Below are 20,860 nucleotides of genomic sequence, written 5' to 3'. Positions count from 1 at the left end.
CTGACGTTTCAAATACAATAACACGCAAAACTGAACTTCACGTGGACAGAATGATATTATGTGTTGAACGCGTCATCCTTTGGATTCTAGTCTTCTGTACGGTCCGTGGTCCCGCGAAGGTCACAAGGCCCCCCTAACCCTCCGTGATAAGACACGACCTTTAACCCCCTCAACCACAGCCAGTGTTTGCCCAAAGTGTCGAGAAGCCTCTGCTAAGGCGCTGATTGAATTCTGTGCTCTGCTCGGTTTGTCTTAATCCCGCTCAAACAAAGGGCACAAAACACGTCCTTGGGGTGAAGTCAACAAGAGAAGGAACGTGAGATGCGGGGGGGATGGGGGAGGAGGGCATCTCATGGGGCTTGATCAGGGGCATAGCTGTGGTGGGCACTCAGGGGCAGGCACCGGAGGGGGCTGGGACTGTGTGGCATGCATATGAGGTGGCTGTGAATGGGGGCGGGAACGGACAGCGGGAGGGGGGTCGGGAAGGCCGCAGGAAAAACATGAAGCACACGGACAGGGGGGGCGGGGCGGGAACGGACAGCGGGAGGGGGGTCGGGAAGGCTTCCTCCGTTGGCGGTCGGCCGCGGAATGGCCAAAACAAACCTGGACAACAACAAAAAATAAACCCCGCCCACGGCCGCGATGACGATGCGAAAAGGGTGGAGAGGGAAAAAATTGCAGGAACGCCCACGAATCTCGTCCGGCCATGACGGACAGATCTCTGTTCCAATGGCTAGCCTCCATTTATGGAGCTAGCCAATGGAAGCAGAGGCGGGACTAAGCCCCACACTGTAGGGACATAAGATTTCTCCTGGGCGGAGCTAGGAGCTCCAGCCCCAGGCGAAACCTAAAAATGGAGACAGGTCAGATCCCAAATGTTATCGACTAATCTCTCTAATTGATAGTTCCTGTAAGATCATGGGACGAGTAATACTGGAGAGACTGGAGACCTGGATAACAGAAGTTCTCTGGGAAGTTCTCTGGTGTCCAATATGGCTTCAGGAAAGGCCCGTAGAACAGTGCCTCAATCTGCATCTGGTCATTGGCAAATATACTATGGCCAAGTCAGGGTCCCTATACCTTGGGATTATGGACCTGCCGTCTGCCTTTGACTGAGTGCAGAGGGGGAAATTGTGGGAGAAAATGCTGCTTAGCAGCAATGCATCAGGGAGAGTAGGATATGGAGCAGCTGGCGAGCTTACCTCACCAATAAAGGTGGATTGTGGGGTTCGTCAGGGATGTGTTCTCGCTTCTTTCCTATTCTGTACATACATAAATGACTTAGAAAGCCACATCAGAACTGAAAATGTAGATGTACCCACAATAGGCAGCAGGTCCCTACCAGCCTTGTTATAAGCTGATGACTGCGTCCTAATGTTGACAACTGGGGTGGGACTACAAAGGCTTTTAACCAGTTTTAATGATTTTATGAGCGATCTTGGGTTAAAAACAAACGTTGCAAAATCACAGGTGCCAACCTTTTCCTATTTAGGTATTCTTTTTAATAGAAAAATGTCTTGGTCCCACTTAGTTGATGCAAGGATTGGGTGCTTTAATAAAAATGTGGAGGCCATTTTCAGATTTACAAAAAAACTAGGCTCTCGCCTCATAAAAGCCATTATAGATATTTACAAAGAACGAACTTGCACCGTCACTGTATGGCGCTGGAGTCTGGGGTTGTACTAATACTTTGGGCCTCCAGAGAGCAGAGAATAAGATGTTAAAACATGTGTAGACACTACCTAAAAGTACCCCTGTCACTATGTGTCATAATGAATTAGGTGCAACACCATTATCATTTCGTATGCAATTAGCACCTTTGATGCTTTGGCATAGCATCTGGGTAAGAGAGGAACCAGCCCTGAATCGTGATATAATTCTAGATTGTCTGAAATTGGATTATGCAAAAAAAAATCTCTGGCTCTCCTATCTGCACGAACAACTGGGACTGCAGAATTGTTTTAATACTCCTAGAAACATATCTGCAATCCCTTACGCTAAGCTCAAAAGAGCACACATTGTTAATCAGCTCGCCACAAATTGAGTCCTACCTCTCCTTTTATTTTAATCAAGCGAAAATGTTTTATTTGATCAGGTTCAGGATGGGTATTGCTCATCTGCCGGGTTTGGTACACACGTGATGTATACTGTGATGCTAAATTAGAATTGTGTCCATGTAATTCAATTTCTGCTCAGAGAACTTTGCATTTTATGTTTTTCTGTAAACTTTATCTTAACCCGAGACACACTTTTTTGAAACCATTATTAAGACTTTTAAGCATAAGAAAGTGCCAGCCTGCATTATGCCACCTACTTCTTTTGAATTATTAATTTACTTGTTTAATGGTTTATAAGTATATCTCCTCTGCAGTTCGGCTCCTTAATATTGTTGGAAAATGATTTTTGGGGTATTGATTAAAGTGTTATGTTTATTTTTGTTAAACTATGTTTTTATCTGTTTTTTAATGGATTTCAATAAGCCGTATAAAGATTTTTGACTGACTGACTAGCCCCTTCTTTAAATGAACAGCAAATGTGACAAGATAGGAAGGAACAGGAACAACATTTAAAGGCCTGTTTACAGAAATCGAGCACTTTGGAAGAACAAACTCAAGCTGTACAGCGCAAAACATATTAAACGGGCAAATAGAAAGCAAGCACATGCGAGTTAAAAAAAAACACAGAGCCAAGGGTAAGAAATGGGTGGAATGCATTCCCAAGGAAGTTTTCAGAATGTCCCCAAGCTGTTGTTAGCAAACCTCAACCTAAAAAGACAGACAACCACAATCTGCAACCGGTTATTGTGCCAGCCATCACAAGCCGCCCTGCTACAACACACAGGCAGCATTCTAAGAAAAAAAAAACTAAACATAAATCTCCACAAGGACGTTAAGTCACAGGGGCAATCCACATGGGGACGGAGTCAAAGGGATACACAACAAGGGAAATATAACACTGCAAAGGATCAGCAATGTAGACGGAATAGAGAAAAGTGGCCTAACAGAAAAGTCCATGGTGCACAGGCAAATCCCATGACTCTAAGCAATGCACTATACAGGCTCACAATTATACTGAAGGATAAGCACCATTGTCAAATTAGAACCATGGTTAGAAGTGCCCAGAGGTCACATACAGAGTTGGTTTTGGAGCCACTCATAATCAAAACCGTTAACCTCCCAGTGCAGAAAGAAGACAGCACAGGAACTTGCAGCAGTAAGCATTAAGGTTTAAGCTTCAGAGGGCCTGAAAAAGGGTATTTATTCCCTGTTAAGGGTACTGGAAATTAGTCAGGGTGGGCGCAAAAGAGGACACAATGTAAGGACATCTGCTTGCACTCCACATGCAAGTAAAAAAAAATAGTGCAATTAGATAAGTTTGCTCTTCCATGACTGACTCCTATGAGGATGTAAACAGAAAAATGAAAGCGGAACAGAAGGGAACAAGGTACACGGACATTACCACTAGGACCCTGCAGTACAGTAGGCAGATGCAGCACCAGAGAAGTTGACTTTCTCCTGTATAAAGAACCACTAAATAGAAAGCAAAAGAAGCATATGAAGCAGACCACAGGTTGCAATGAAGTCACATTGGAAGACAGCAAACTCCAACAGTCACAAATCCTCGACCAACAACCTAGGATCAAGGCCATAAATGTGGCGCCACAGACACCATAGTCTAGCTTGGAGATGATACCATCATAAACTACCTATTCAACATGGACTAGGGCCCTGTGGAGAGGGAGGGCACAGAGGGAAGGGATGGGGGTAACGCCATTAACAATGAAAAGCACATTAGAGATGCAAAATAGACTACAAGCAGGTTCCAGTGCAGAGACAATAGCCCAATCTGCAAGGGAGTGCACTCTCAATGCAGCTAAACCAACTATAACAGTTAACCATCGAGGGGCAAGATACAAGCATCATCCACTAAATAAGTGCAAGGCCTCTAGACACGAGACCTCTGCAGCTTGCACCACCCATTGCGATTACCACTGCTGTCATTGCCAATGACAGTACCTACACAACTACTACTAGCCATCACTCTACAAGTGTGACAATTCAGCCTTATCCAGGCCCCAAAGCTATAAAAATAGATTGAGCAATGGGTATTAGTTGTTTTTAATGCGTACTGAATTTATAAACAATATCGGTTCTGCTCATCTCTAATTTATACAAACTACACCACCATGTGGGACCTATCATAAGTGCCAGTGTTGACAATTAAGTGCCGGTGCCAAGCACCGGAAACCACCGGCTCAAATTAAGTACTGAAGTGCTAACAAACTTGCCCAAAACAAGGGGAAGAAGTTGCGTCAACTGCAGCCAAAAGATAGCATAGAAGACCACAAACTAGAAGTTCAACATAAAGGCTGGAGGACTAGAAATGTATTAATTGTCCGGTAAGTGATAGCACAAATTTCAGCCTTCAAATACCAAGACAGGCAGCTGTACAAGAGTTCTCTTGAATGTATATTCAAAACAATAAGCCAAAAATGGGAATCCAAATGGATTTGGTACAATTTGGAATACCTCAATAAAAGGTAAAAAGGGTTCTGTAATAGAGGAATTGGTCTGCAGGATTTCCGTCAGCAGATTCATTTTCATTTTTACCAGAGTCATCGCTAACAACAGGGCCTCAGCAAACATACATAAGACCGCGTTGAAAGAGAGTCTTCTGTTAAAAGAGTTGAGGACTAGCCAAGGTAGCTTCAGGCATAGAATCAAAACCACAAGATATATAAACTCAAAATAGAAAGCCTGACAAAATCTGAAAGAGAGAAAAGGTAATCTACTTCTTACACCACCTGCATATTGAGAAATGAGGCATTGTAAGAAGATCAAAGGAAGGTCCGAGTATACCAAATAATCCTGCACATCGATGATTCAAGTTGGAAATTTGTTTGAATGCTCACCACTAAAGTCAGCCTCAAAAGACTTACCAGAGTTAATAAAAATGGCCCTGGTCTTCAGAAGCCCAGACAATGAATCGGTAGTCAACGTTAGTGTTGCCGATGTTGAAACAATGAGTGAGGAGTTTAGTGGCAGAACTTGATCTAGAAGTGCTGATACAGCACCAGAAGTTCCCATGTGGTTGACTCGTGTTAGGGTGCAGGCAGCTGGCAGAGGTGCGGTCAGGGGACCTGAAGGCGCACCAGAGGGAACTGGAGGAGAAACATGGCCAGGAGTACTGTGGTGAATGGGTGAATGCCTCCATTTAGTAGGGTCACCACCCAAAGCTGCAACAGCCACAATCGCGCCCAACAGCACTGGAAAAGGTGCTGGAATACAGCTAGGTACCAACGTCCAATCTGAAGATGATACTGGAGGTCGTAGTCGGGCAAGAGCCTGCCAACCAAACAACCTGGCTAGTGGCTGTGTACTACACCAGACAACAGATGTTTCCCCATTGAGATCAATATATAAATTGAGGGAGGACAACTCTGATGAAAAGGCCTTCTCTCAGTGGCAGTATACTACACCAGACAGATGTTTCCCCCATTCAGATCAATACACAAGTAAAGGACAACTCTTATAAAAAGGCCTTCTCTCCAGAGTCACTTTGGGTTATGGATCTGGAATGGAATTTGGAGAGGCAGCTATCTCACTGATTGATGATGTGTTATGCTATCCAGTGGTCTCCCAAATAAATGAAGTAGCTAAAATGCTCTGACCCAGGGCTATGTTCTAATTGCAGGTCATGATAATGTATATCACTGACATCCAAAGAAGACTCCTGATGGAAGTAGGAGCAACATTTTATGAGAACAGACATTACTAGGGAAAGAATAGTTGCTAGAGGAAAAACCCAGAGAGCAACTCCGGGTCCACATTGAACGTTAATAGGTGACAGAGCTAGGACACAGCTGCCGCATCCCCTGCTAGCACGGAGAGCTTTCTCCAGCTTCCAGATCTAGTCTAATGCTGGATCCATTCATGATGCAAGGAATCTGCAGGTAGCAGTAGCTAATAGAATCAAGTATTTTTTTTGTACATTCAATGGGCAGATTATAAAAAGCAGAAATTGTGCACTTTGTGGGGATGTATTTCAGCAAGCTAGAAAACATTTATTAATAAATATTTCTAGCCTATTCTGCTTTGGCCCCTTCCTAAGAGCAGACCTCTACATGCAGCGGTAGGTAAATATGCATTTAAATGTGGGGATTCCCCAAATACAAATACAAGCAATCTTTTGTTTTAGTGGATATGCCCTCTGCTAGTGGAACGTCACTTACCAATGGGAAACTTACTTAGGACTTGAAGAGTTAGCATCCATAGATAGTTTAAATCCATACAATAACACATTTCACTTACTTTTAACAACTTAAGTTAATGTCAATCACTTACTTTTGCCAAATAAAGAAATATGTCAATCATGTCTTGGTGCTTGAGAGCAGATTTGAACTGTTTTTCGGCTTCTCTGTACAATCCCAACCTGAAGAAACATTAAGAAAAAAACAATACACAATAAAGGGGTACATATTCGTGGAATTAATTGTTAATAAAGAGTAAAGGCTACTTTTATTCCATATCACAGAAACAGCCTGTCACAGGGGAGGGGAAGAGGGAGGACTGAAATGTGGTTCACACAGTGGAGAGGAATAGGAAGAACTGAAAAGTGGTTCACTAAACTGTAAAAACAAATCAAACTCTCACGGAATAAGGTATAAAGATGCATCCATTTTCCTGCATGAATGTGCTACATCATGACCTGTTCTACTTCGTTACCAATTTATGTACAACCTTTCCTGCCTACTGCAAAGGTTTTCGCATAGAGCATTGTGAGAAGGAATCGCAACGTTTGCATGTAGGTAAGATTTATAATACGTCAACATCTGGGATCTCTCCTACTCAAAAATATTGGGGCAGGTTCCCAAGCATACCAAAAAATAGAGAAGTTAAAATGCAAGCTCCACATGGACTTGTCCGCTGAATTATGTACCACTCAAAGCATATGTGAGAAGGGAGTAGAACAAGTATAAAAACAGAGTAACCCATCCATTACTGGAACTAGCTAAATGGCTGCAACACATTACACCGTAGCTGTGATGGAATGAGAGCAGATATAAACCTAGGAGATGAGCCATTTTTGGTCAGTGATAGATTCCTGATGAAGCAAGGCCAAAATTCTATCAAAGTGTGATAACCATTGTCGATCGTATCCTTCTTTTGTGGAGGGGTTAAAGGAGATTCAGCAGGGTGCAATTATAGTGTGTCTTCATCAAAATACCTTTCACGTTATAACACCCAATTCTACTAAACTATTAGAAAAGGGAAATGTAGCCTTCTTTCGGTATATTTTCTTAAAAACATTAACAATGAAACATGTTCATATAGATGCTAAAATGGACAGATATTTTGGAAGTTTTGAACACTAAAGGAAATGATGTGACCAAGAATCAGAACTGATAAAGCTGGAATGAAGTAGTGAGGTTCATGAAACAGTAGTTATTTACTTTAAACTTCTGGAGAATCTTGAGAATCAATAGAATTAGATGAATACATAAGAGAACTCTGGAAACAAGGTGATCAGGCCATCTTCCCAGTGAGTTGTGGCTGCTGCCTATTGACCAACACCTATCGTTTACTGAGATAATGTCTCATCAGAATTTCAAAACAATCAGCCACCTCTGTTCAGGATCTGGATTATCCCTTAAGAGCCCTCAGTTCGAAAGTTTTGACTGAACATGACCAATAAAAGTCCATTCCAGTGTAAAAAAAACAATTGAATCATTGGACTCACAATGATCAGTAGAGAAGAGTAATTGTCAGATTTGCAGGTGTCTAGGTGCTTTATTGTGGAAGCTCAAAGATTGCAAGAAATTATGTGAGATGAGGGAATGATAGATTAGACTTGTCTTCTCTTCCCCCTACCCGCCCCACAGGATACTGGCTAAATTAGCCTTCCTAAAAGAGAGCTGCACCATCTCGAACAATGCATTCTATAGGATGTCGTAATGTTAGAAAAGCATAAGAGGCATTGTAAGCATTACATTGGTTGCCATAGCTTCCTGCTCATATCCAGATCTAGAAGACATGGCACACCATCCTTTTCCTCCAGGATTTGGAAGACTGAATTACCAAGGGTATTATGTAAGCCAATCTTTGCACATGGCGAACTCAAACTAGAGATTCTTGGAAAATGTGAATCTGCACTGGCACTAGTAGTTCTTTATGGAGAGTCAGATCCATGATTCTGTCTATACGTTTGAGGCCCATCATGGTAGTGTCCTCATTATATAAGAGCTTGAATGATGAAGCAGAGCAGTACTCCTAATCTTAACACTGGCCAGCTCCTAACAAGTACATTGGAAGATCTATAGCATGAACAAGTTGGGTGTTCAGTCTTGCTAGTCTGGTACGGTCAGCACCCAGAAGGCGAGCTAACCAACATTACAACCAGTGAGAATCATCAGGGTTTGAGGAATGCAGACATTAGCACACAACCTGGCTGGATGATGGGACCTGTACAAAAGGAGAGCTAAGCCTCACGCAGCACAACCTGGTTGGATTATGTGACCTGTACAAAAGGAGAGCTGGGCTCCGCCAAATTATGTAACTGGTGCTTAGTATCTTAACAAGGCAACAAAAAACCTTTTGATTTCAATGCATTGGTGACCCGTTTGGTTGACAGAGCAGAGTGAATTTGACTCTTAGAGGGAATTATGGTTAAGTGGATGCTTCTAGTTAAGCACCTCTTGGTATTACCCATGCTGCACACAGTTTAAGGATGTAACCTCCAGTCATGATGAGGAGTATTGCTGAGTAGGCGGCCTCTGTCCTTTACTAGACACTGAGAGAATTAATATTACAGTGTTAGAGTCCTGCTGCTAAATTTGGAGTTCTTCATGTGCACTTTGAAATATGTCTTCTTTTTAGGAGTTTGACCACCTGTTCTCATCAACATGAAGAGATTTTTGGGAGCATGATGTAGTCTAATTGACTACTGCTACAAACCGTATGTGGTACAAAACAAATGGTGTCAAAGCAGACTGCTGTGGCAGGCTGCCTATCCAAGAGAAACACCAGAAGGTGAGCTTTATTCTTACGAGCATTTGGCAGCACTCTTGATTTGAATTTAAAGTGGTCATTGCAGTTTTCTGAAAGGGTAGGAACAGAACAGGAGTGAAAAGATAAGACAAAGAGGTTCTGGTTATATAACAGGACATTTGGGCATGGATAGACCAACTTATTGCATCTCAGATGTTCAATCTGAGACTTCAAACCTCACAAGAACATACGCCTTGTTGGACACCTCTGGCTGCCACAGCAGAATTGTGTTTACTAAATGGCAGTGCTACAGGAAGATTAATAAGCAGTCCTTCTCAGCAAAAGGCCTAATTTAATTTCTAAAGTAGCCTTGTCTTCTGCCTTCCCACTTCAGTGTCTGGGTTTTCTCCTTCCAGTTTCAGTAATGTCAGCAATACCTTTCTACTGTCTGGGAAAATAACCTCACCTCCATTAAGGCCAGGCACGGCACATGACAAAATAGATCCACAGGAATCCATTACGCTGGTTCACTCACACACACACACAATGAATGTAAAACACAGGCCATGTACACTAACAACTTATACTTGTAAAAAGTTCTACTTCTGTGCACTAACCCAAATCCTTGCACTAACATCCCAAGTGGGCGAGCAGGTCTCCAGTGACACAGATACAAAGGCCTTGTCACAACTATGGAATCTCAAAACACAGTACACGGTCACCACCGCTCTGTGTACCAAATCCATTATGAGGATGGTAGTTCACAGTCAGTGTAATGAGGGAACATTTGCTGCTCCCATTCAGGTCACAGCACAGGTGCAGGACCTCACTCATATCTGGGGACAGGTCTAGGCCTCTACACAAACACTTGATTAGAGTGAAGCTAGGGCCAAATTCTAAAACAAAACAGGATACCAAGTACACACGGTTAGTTTGGTAGTCGGGCTAGGAGAACACTACTGTGCACCATGTAGGGAAGAGGAGAAGCACTGCAGAAAAATAAAACATTCAACAAGCAAAGGTAAAGCAGTTTCTGGTTCACAGCTATTAGCAGAAAATACAAAAATGGTAAAGGCACAATGCAGCGCTTGTGTAATGGGTGTCTTAAGTTTGTATGGTAGGAGGCTGTGCATAGCTTTGATTTACCAGCTCTGTGAAGATGTTTGTTGTTTACAACTAGATGGTGGACTATACCAATGACTGGGAACAGAGAGGACAGCACATAATGTAGAGAATAGGGCAGACAGAAGCCTATGAGTCACACACAAGGCAAAGAAACAAGCAGGCTTCTAATGGACGCACACATCTAGGATGTAAGCGGCATTGGTCAGTGCACAGGAGGCTAAAAGAGAGACAACTATGCTGTGCAAGTCAACTCCTAAACTAGAAGAGCTACTATGACTAAATGCATAAGTATTAAATTCCGAAGATGACATTGCTGAATTCTCAATAGAGCATTTTTTTAAAAAATTGCAGCTATATAAAGCAGATAGGGTGGCTCAGTAAGCACAATGCACATTGATGACAACACCGGCTATTCTGGAGATCATGAGTTCAAATCCTGGCCAAGCAGACTTGGCCTTCCATTTTTCTTAAGAGGGCGAATTGATCATAATAAACTAGGTAATAGTAAAGTGTGTTATGTAAAGAGCTTAGAAACTGCATATGTCTGGGTTGCTCTTCTATAAAAAAAATTATATTAACAAAAAAGGGCTTGTAAAATATGGACTGTAAAGAACTGCTTATGCCTTCCCCACCTCCCAAACGGGAACATCATCAAGTTCACATACTTGGTTAATCATTTTACTCCAATATCCAACAGCCTCTACTCTGACAATTGACAATTTCATTTAAGGTTTGGGACCTATAGGACCAATCAAAGTAAGATGCAAGTGTGAAAAAGTCTTACCTAAGGCAAAATGGTGCACTTCATTAGGGAATGTATTTGCACTTAGTCTGAGCTGTCATTAGTTTGCAACTATTAAGATAAACTAACTAAGTAGTAAGGCAGATTGTGATCTCTCTTAATATAGCAACTCCAAGAATATACTGGTTGCTTATGCAGCATCGAGAGGCATTCTTGGAAGTCAGAAGATGTAATAAAGGAATATAACAACCATACATGAGTGACATTGGAAGGAACAAAGAAAGGAAGATGAGGAATTCGTAGTTTTAAAAGTCACTCTGAGAATCTAAACAAAATGCTCTAACACAAAGTAATATATTTAAAAAATCAACAAATGTAAAAAAGCACATACATTAGAGCAAAGTCAGAGAGCAAGGGTATCATAAACATACATTGATTCCTTAATATTAGCAACTCTATAGATGGGCCAGGTTTAAACGGACAGGCTAAAACTGAGTTGAGGATTTAATGATCACTTCAATCTTCCAATTATTCATGAATGGAATCATATTACACGACAGCCTCTCTAACGAAAAACTAGGATATTAAAATCAAGCATGGCGTTGATACTCATTCAACAATTCAAACACTATGATATGCCAAAAGGATCATTTAATGGTTTACAATGAAAAGAAAAGTGTACCTGTAATAGCATTTCCCAAGTTGAACTTTCCACCACCAGTCTTTGAACTGTGAATGCTCAGTGGCAAGTGCAGCCAAATCTAGTGCCTTGAAAAACAGAACGGAGACAATGACACACATTTTAAATGAACATATTCAGAACACTGCTCTTCATTTGGTTTGGTCTTTTAAGCATTGCATTAAAAATCTGGAGTGCACCATCAAGAGACACATCCTAACACCACTCCAATGTATATCAAATGTGAAGAGGAATTAGATTACATAGTGCCCCCAGATCACGTGTTAATGCTGTTAGAACATGCCTACACAAACTATTCCAATGGTACACACCCCGCTGCATGCTGCTAATTAAGCACTGATCAACGTTCTTAAAATTAACAAGGTAAGATGGGGAGGCAGACGTCTCTCCTATCTAGCATCTTAGCTCTGAAATAAGCTACCACTTACCATCAGGCTTCAATCTATCAGAACACAATTTGGGAGCGAAGTTAAAACCTGCCTCTTCCCTTCACTGTAGTGACTTGAACTTCCCTTGGTTTCGCTGCATTTCTCTGCAAGCCCAAGTGCCAAGACGCCTTGGCTTCGACCGCTTCAACAACCACTTACTTACCTATTCTGAGGAGCTATAATTTAGAAAATATATTAGGACGTATGTTTTTAAAAAAGCTAAAAAAAAAAACGTGTGGTGCAGCCAGGTGCTAAGCAATATCAGTTGTCAGATAGTAAAGGATGCCAATGTGCAGATTAAGCCTAGTTACAAATTGGTTAAAAAGCATTCCGATTGCAAGGACGGAAAGCAGACATTTAATGCTGTCTTTCTGAACTAGACCTCTGGTCAGTGAAGACAGAAGCTTGCATTGCCATTTTAAATAGTATTTGTCGAATAGAAAAAAATAACAATTAAAAAACTGCTTTTAATGTTTTGAAACATGCCATATAAAGCAATACATTTTTTAAACTGTAGTTCTTAGAAGAAGCTCTTGGAATTTAAGGGCCTTATTTGTGGTTTGCCAGAAAGGTCAAAACATGACGAATATCTCATCTGCCGTATTACAAGTGCCAGATGCTACAGAGAAGCTGTATTAAGTGACATCCGCCACCTGCAATATGCGGCATGTGCCTTCTGTAATACGTGATATCGGCCACCAGTAATATCCTACATCCACCACCTGTAATATGCAACATCCGCCACTCTTTAAATAAGGCCTTAAATCTTAGAATTCTGAATTGTTCTAAGCTAATAAGAGACGCTGGAAAATAAAAATAAGGAATATGCTACTTACCAGTATGCATCTGTTCTTGGCATAGAGGGCTGCAGAGTGGTACATTTATGAATAGATCGCCATCTGGTGTTGGGCTCGGATGATTGCACTTTGTTTTTCTTCTGGAGAAGTCTTTGTCGTCATAGATGACTCCTCCTCTCGGTGTTAGTGCGCATGGGCATCGGCTCCATCCTTAGATTGTTTTGCCATAGTAGGGTTAGATGGAGTAGTGTAGTATAATACATAAAGATATGCCCATGTAAGTGTATCTAAATAAGATAATGTTGGGACAGACACAGGTTTCCGGGGAGGCTGGGAGGGCATGTACCACTCTGCAGCCTTCTATGCCAAGAACAGATGCATACTGGTAAGTAGCATATTCCGTTCGAGGCATATGGGCTGCAGATGGTACATTTATGAATAGATTGTAAAGCAGTTACCTCCCTAGCGGTGGTCACCAGTGTCTGTCGCAACTGTTTGAAATAAAGTTTTTAATACAGCTTGGCCCACTCTGGCTTGTTGTGCAGCCTGTACATCAACACAGTAGTGTTTTGTGAATGTATGTGGTGTAGACCAAGTTGCTGCTCTACATATGTCATCTAGGGGAATGTTCCCTAAGAATGCCATAGATGCTCCTAGTTTTCGTGTAGAATGAGCTCTAGGAGGAACAGTTAATGTTCTCTTTGCTTTAATGTAACATATTTGTATACATCTTACAATCCATCTAGCGATGCCTGCTTTAGAGATAGGATTGCCCTTATGTGTTGGGGAAAATGCTACAAATAGTTGTTTAGTTTTCCTGAAGTTTTGTGTTCTTTCTATGTAGTACAAAATGGCTCTTTTGACATCTAGTGTATGTAAAGCCCTTTCTGCCACCGTCTGTGGCTTTGGAAAGAAGACTGGTAATTCCACAGGCTGATTGATGTGGAATGCTGAAATTACTTTAGGCAAGAACTTTGGGTTTGTTCTAAGAACCACTTTATTCTGGTGTAACTGTAGGAATGGTTCTTGTATTGTCAATGCCTGTAATTCACTTACTCTCCTGAGTGAGGTAATGGCTATAAGGAAAGCCACCTTCCATGTAAGGAATTGTATTTCGCACCTATGCATAGGTTCGAAGGGTGGCCCCATTAGTCTGGTGAGTACTACGTTGAGGTTCCAGACTGGGGAAGGTGGTAATCTTGGTGGAATGACTCTTTTAAGGCCTTCCATGAATGCCTTTATCGCTGGTACTCTGAACAGTGATATGTGTTGCCTGTTTTGTAGGTACGCTGCTATAGCTGCTAGATGTACTCTGATAGATGTGTACGCTAGATTACATTGCTGTAAGTGTAATAAGTAGCAAATAATCTCCTTTGTTGATACGTCCAGAGGGTTGATATTGTTATTAGTACAGTGTATAGCAAACCTCTTCCACTTAGCTGCATAACATGCTCTGGTGGTTGGACGTCTTGCTTGTTTAATTATCTCCATGCAATTTGGGGGTAGATCTAAGTACCCAAATTCTAGGATTTCAGGAGCCAGATCGCTAAGTTCAATTGAGTTGGATCTGGGTGCATTATTTCTCCATGGTTCTGTGTAAGATGCATGGGTAGAATTCGTAACTTTTGATGTGGCACTTGTGAGAGTTGCAGGAGCGTGGTGAACCACGGCTGTCTTGCCCACGTGGGTGCTACTAGTATCATGGTCATTGAATGTTGTTGCAGCTTCCTGACCACTAATGGAATTAGTGGGAGAGGGGGAAAAGCGTATGCAAATTTGTTGGACCAATTTATCCATAACGCATTGCCCTGCGACAGGTGATGTGGATACCTGGACGCGAAGCTTTGGCATTTTGCGTTCTGATGAGTGGCAAAGAGGTCTATCTCTGGTTGTCCCCATCTTTGGAAGAATGGCTGCAGTATTTGGTGGTGCAGTTCCCATTCGTGTATTTGTTCCGACTGTCTGCTTAAGATGTCTGCTATCTGGTTTTGGACTCCTGGTAGGTGTTCGGCTAACAGATAGATGTTTTGAGGAATGGCCCATCTCCAAATTTCCTGTGCTAGTCTGGATAGTTGGAGAGAGTGCGTCCCCCCTGTTTTTGAATATAATACATTGCTGTCATGTTGTCTGTTCTGATCAGGACTGCTGTTGGTAACATGTATCTGGAAGGCTTTCAATGCTAGAAACACTGCTAGTAGTTCTAGATGATTGATGTGCAGTGTTCTTTCCTGCACACTCCACCTTCCTTGTACTGTGTATTTGTCCATATGTGCTCCCCATCCGGTGAGCGATGCGTCTGCTGTTATTGTCACCTGTGGAATTGGTTCTAGGAACGACCGCCCCTTGGTAATGTTTGTTATGTTCCACCACTTCAGAGAGCGGTGTGTGCGGTCGTCTACCAACACCAGATCTGTAATCTGCCCTTGAGCCTGATTCCACTGTGTCGCTAAGCATTCTTGTAGCGGACGCATTTGTAGTTTGGCATATGGTATTAGCAGTATGCAGGATGACATCATGCCTAATAGCTGTATGAACACTCTTGCTGTTAGTGAGTGTTGTGGCTGAAATCTTTGAATGATTGTAAGCATTGTTTGGATCCTGACTGGGTTGGGGTACACTTTGGCTTTTTCTATGTCTATAGTAGCCCCCAGATATTGTTGAACCTTGTTTGGTTGTAGGTGTGACTTTGTGCAGTTCACCGTGAACCCTAGCTGGTGTAGTAGCTGAATTGTCTTTTGTGTGTTTTGAAGACATTTCTCTTGTGACCTGGCCTTTATTAGCCAGTCGTCCAAGTATGGGAAGACATGAATTTGTTGTCTTCTTAGGTGAGCTGCTACCACTGCCAGGCATTTTGTGAACACCCTTGGTGCCGTTGTGACACCAAACGGAAGGACTTTGAACTGATAATGTTGTCCTTCTACCACAAACCTGAGGTATTTCCTGTGGGCTTTGTGAATAGGGATATGAAAGTAAGCGTCTTTTAGATCCAGTGTAGAAAGAAAGTCCCCTTTCTTCAGTAAAGGAAGTACTTGTTGGAGCGTGACCATGTGGAAATGTTCCGAACTTATGTATGCGTTGAGAGGTCTTAGGTCCAGTATTGGCCTTAGAGACCCGTCCTTTTTGGGAATTAGGAAGTATAGGGAGTATACTCCTGTTCCTTGTTGGTGCTGTGGAACCTTCTCTATGGCATGCTTTTCTAGCAGTGGTAGTACTTCTTGTTTTAACAGTGCCAGGTGATCTTGTTTCATTGGACGCTGTTTGGGGGGGGATGTTTGGTGGGGTAGCTGTGAGTTCTAGGCAATAACCATGTTGGATAATTTGTCTTACCCACCTGTCTGATGTGATGTTTTCCCAGACAGGTAGGAACTGTGATAGGCGTCCCCCGACCGGTGTTATATGGTCTGGGGGGAGCTGTATGAAGTCACTGTTTTGGGGTTGGAGAGTTGCGGTTGTTGTTGTTTCCGCGACCTCTACCCTTGTTGTTGTTACCCCTGTAGCCACCTCTAGAATTACCTCTGGGTGATGTAGGTGTAAAAGAGGTTTGCTGCTGGCTTGTACCTGTATTTTTGGATCCTCCTCTATAGGTGGATCTACGAAAGGAACCTCTTTGTGTCGGCTGTTGCAATGCTCCCATTGATTTAGCCGTTTCGGTATCCTTCTTCATCTTTTCTAGGGCCTCATCTGTCCCTGTGCCGAAAAGTGTTTTCCCATCAAAAGGTTGGTTCAGTAACGATGTTTGTACCTCTTGTTTGAACCCTGATACTCTGAGCCATGCATGTCTCCTTAACATGATGCTTGTGTTTGTAGACCTTGCTGCAGTTTCTGCCGCGTCTAGGGCGCACTTTATCGAAGTGTTAGTAATTAACTTCCCTTCTTGTATGAGTTGATCTGCCCTCTTCTGATGTTCTTTAGGGAGATGTGTGATGAGTTTTTCTAACTCATCATAATGCGCTCTGTCATACCTTGCAAGTAGTGCTTGCGTATTAGCTATGCGCCAACTGTTTGCCGCTTGAGATGCTACTCTCTTGCCAGAGGCATCTATTAGTTTAGACTCTTTGTCAGGAGGTGGAGCTTCTCCTGTAGATAAAGAGTTTGCTCTCTTACGAGCGTTTGTGACCACTAGTGAGTCTAGAGGAATTTGCCCTTTAATGTATATTGGGTCTTTTGGAGCTGCCCTATATTTTTTATCAATTCTTGGGTTCAATACCCTAGCCCTCACTGGGTCTTTGAATATCTCTGATGTATGACTGAGAAGGCCCTTAAGCATTGGTAGTGTTCCTGATGTTCTTTGTGCAGTAGGTAGTGTTTCTAATAAGAAATCCTGTATTTGAGGTTCTGCATGTAGTTCTACCTTATGATATGTTGCTGCTCTATTAATGAGTTGTGCAAACCCAGTATTGTCATCAGGAGGTGAAGGTTTTGAGGGATACAATTCAGGGTCGGTATCATTATCTGACCCTACATTATACTCTTCCCATGGGTCTGCCTCCTCTGGGATTGTGTCTTCATCATCCCCAGGATGTTCCCCCTCCCCTGTGTCACTCTCTACATCTGTTGTAGGTGTAGATGGTCGTGTGGGAGGAAAATTTGGCCTATTGTGAGGAAGAGGAGAAGATGGTGTGTGTCTAGGTTTGGGAGAAGAGGGAGGAGTTGTATTCGTCCCCATTGTTCTCTTCTTCGGATGAGTCTTGTCGTCCGAATGTTCATTCTTCCTCTTTTTAGGTAGCTCTGTGACTACCTTGCCAGTCTTTGGGTCAATAAACAGAGTCTTTTGTTTAGGATCAGTCCCGTGTTCCTGTGTCGGTACCGCAGTTTTAGGGTCCGAAAGGTGTTTTTTCTTTTGAATGTCCATTTGTATTTTCGGTGCCGAGATTTTATTCGGATCCGATTTCTTCGGTATCGAAGATGTCCCTGGTGTCGAGGGTGTTTTCGACGCCGAAGCGTGCTTCGGTGTCGACATGGACTGCTTCGACTTCGAGCTTTCCTTGACTTGGTGCTTCGGTGTCGATGTGGTCCGTTTATCGGAACCGGAACCACTATGATGGGAGACCGAGGGTTTCGGTTTCTGTTTCGTTGCCGGGCTCGAAGGCGGGGCGTTGGAAACTTTTTTCGGTTGTCTGACCGGGCTCGAAGGCGGGGTCGATACCGTGGGGGGTCTGTTTTTTGGTAAAGGGACGTCGTCACTCACGGTTTGTTGGACATCGATTTCCTCAACGTCAGACTCGTCCGCTTCAGACCCCGCCTCGTCGGCCTCTTCTTCCTCCTCTTCTGGTTGCTGGTCCTCGAACAGCTCCGGGATTGCTTGTGACTGCATTCTCGATACCTCGTGTCTTCGGGCTCTACGGTTTCTAATCGTCGACTTTGAAGAGAACGCTGCACAGGCCTCACAGTCCCTGGATTCGTGTTCAGGGGACAAGCAGAGGTTGCACACCTCGTGTAGGTCCTTGTGTGGGAACTTAGCACCACACGTTGGACATTTTTTGAATGGAGTCCTTTCCATGGACCCCGGGCTGGACTACGTCGAGTTTCTCGTAGTCGTCGTCCTTCGAACCGCGTCGGTATGGAGTAAAGTCGCGTTCGATAACGATACCGTCGATTTGGAAAGGAATACGCGCCGGTTATAACCTTCTTTGTTGAAGTCGGTCCGGAGCGCTTCGATCCTCATCCGAACCCGATGGCGGAAAAAAACAATCTAAGGATGGAGCCGATGCCCATGCGCACTAACACCGAGAGGAGGAGTCATCTATGACGACAAAGACTTCTCCAGAAGAAAAACAAAGTGCAATCATCCGAGCCCAACACCAGATGGCGATCTATTCATAAATGTACCATCTGCAGCCCATATGCCTCGAACACTGAGTTTTAACAATTACCTAGGTTTCACTTTAGAAACCTCAAAACTGTGAAAGGGACCACCATGCAACTGGTTGTTTTTATCCCAAAAAGATAAAGAGAAGTATGAGTTAGCTTAGACTTGCTTTATTTATTTATTTTAAAATGACCAGCTTAGGCATAGTGATGGGCTTCACAATGTCAGTAAATGATGTCTGGGAAATGTGTAAGGGTCTTGTGCACCCCTTTACTACACGACTTCTTTTTTAAAGATTGGATCAGCATAAATGGTAGTTTTGGTGTAGAATAAAGCACTGAGCACACATTATTTATTTTTATTTATTTATTTGAACTTATAATGCGCACCAGCTACCCGCAGTGGGTTTCCCGGCGCCAGGGATAGACAAAAGAAGAAAAAGAAGACACAACACAGTACAATGAACCAACTAGAGCGACAGGACAGATCTACTGGAAGAGCAGGGTCTTAAGTTTTTTCCGAAAGCAAAATAAATCAGTCTCTGATTTCAGGGCGGGAGGTAATGCGTTCCAGGATTTGGGACCTAGATGGGAGAAGGACCGACCCCCCATCTTTACAAGTTTGAATCTTGGAACAACGAAATCGCCATTTGCAGAAGATCTCAATGTGCGACTAGGTTTGTAGGTTTGGACAAGACTCTGTAAATATTTTGGGGCCGAGCCCTGCTTAATTTTAAAGAGATAACACAGGGCTTTACATTTGATACGCTCGGGGCCCTAAGCCAATGTAGGTCACGGAGAGCCTGTGAGGCCGAAGATCTCCTCGGAACATTACAAAGAAGTCGGGTCGACGAATTTTGCACCACCTGAAGTTTGTTGGTGGTTGAGGTGTCGGCACCGAGATAGAGGACATTTCCATAGTCCAGGCGGGAGATTACTAGCGCCTGGACAACGGTTCTCTGGGTGGCATGGGGCAGCATCCATAGGATTTTCTGGAGCCATCTCATGGTGGCAAAACAAACGGAGGCCGCCTTAGTGGCCTGCTGCCTCATAGGAAATCGTTAGGAAATAGCTTGCTAAATTGATATGGTGCTTCTTTTTTCTCTAAAATAAAAAAATCACACATTGTCATAGTTGACGTTGGCACTGAAGGGAACTAGTTTGTGTGCAAATGTGCCCTTTGTGAAAGAACATAATGCAGTCACTCGCAGAGAACTTAGCTAATGGCTGAAGTAGGTGGGAGAAAAATATGACTGAGAAAAGCAAAAGACAAATGGATGAAGAGGGCTGATTAAAGTCCCTTATGAATAGACACATTATATACTTAAACAACTATCGGCATCAGCCTTTTAATATAGAAGGGGACATGTTACTGTGAGGAAAATAAATCTCCTCAATTATTTAATTCCTCAACAATAAGAGTAGTGTGAAAATGATTCACTGCAATTTTTGGTACATAAACAATTGAATACAAGTTACTTATTCCGTATCCTTTGGTCTCCCCATCATGGGAATCCCACTTCACACCGAACAGTCAGACTCACTTTTAGGATCCATGAGATCTTAACACTTTTATTATATGTAAGGAATGGATCATTTAGATGTTGCTAAACCAGAACACAGGGGGCGAATATGAACAAACAGTTGTCATTTTTTCTGAAGATAAAGGTACCAGCGGTGGAGTTACTGACCGATTAAGAGTGGGATCCTGATGGCTTCTTTAGAAATGAATAAACTCCAGTCCCGACTCCAGCATAGATTATTCCTTATTTTCAGGACCAGACAATTAGGAACTAGCAGAAGAGCGGGTTTTTTTTATATTAAATTTATAAATTTTCAAACAAACAACAATGTAGCTGTTCATTATGAATACAGTGAACACCCCATACAAGTCTTTGATTAATAAAAGCAGTACATAGACAGAATGCAACACAGGATAAGAGAGTCAGCCCAATCCATCAATATCGACTTCATCCACAAATTAAAGATCAACAGTCGGAAGTATGATTTAGCATGTAGGCAGTAAAGGGACCTCAAACATCTCGCGGCCTGGAGGCACTTGGTAGCTCCTCTGCATAACAGGTGAGTTGGTCACAACAATAGGCAACATCAGGCAACCAATGTGCCAGCTTGGGCGCCGGCCTACCATCCCAATTTAATGCAACTCTACGTTTGGCCAACTGTATAGTCATTGCCACCAATTTTCGTACTAGACTTAAACTTCATTACGTTACCCAGTAGGCATATCTTCAGATCACATTAGACTGATTCAC

The 20,860-nt window shown here is 42.8% G+C and overlaps 1 protein-coding gene across 1 annotated transcript in view; it reads right to left on the bottom strand.

Annotated features, from left to right (window-relative positions):
- Positions 1 to 20,860, bottom strand: part of TTC8 (tetratricopeptide repeat domain 8) — a 340,270-nt gene that overhangs the window by 163,972 nt on the left and 155,438 nt on the right. The window contains exons 7-8 of the mRNA XM_078660024.1: positions 11,537 to 11,622; positions 6,345 to 6,432 (exon numbers count right to left, since the gene is read on the bottom strand). Coding sequence (XP_078516150.1) covers positions 6,345 to 6,432; positions 11,537 to 11,622 — 174 coding nt within the window. The remainder of the gene's footprint in view (positions 1 to 6,344; positions 6,433 to 11,536; positions 11,623 to 20,860) is intronic.

This window comes from Lissotriton helveticus, chromosome 9 (genome assembly GCF_964261635.1).
Source record: "Lissotriton helveticus chromosome 9, aLisHel1.1, whole genome shotgun sequence".
NCBI lineage: Eukaryota > Metazoa > Chordata > Amphibia > Caudata > Salamandridae > Lissotriton > Lissotriton helveticus.
Note: the sequence above shows the minus strand (reverse complement) of the source record. Positions and strands in the feature narration are given on the sequence as shown.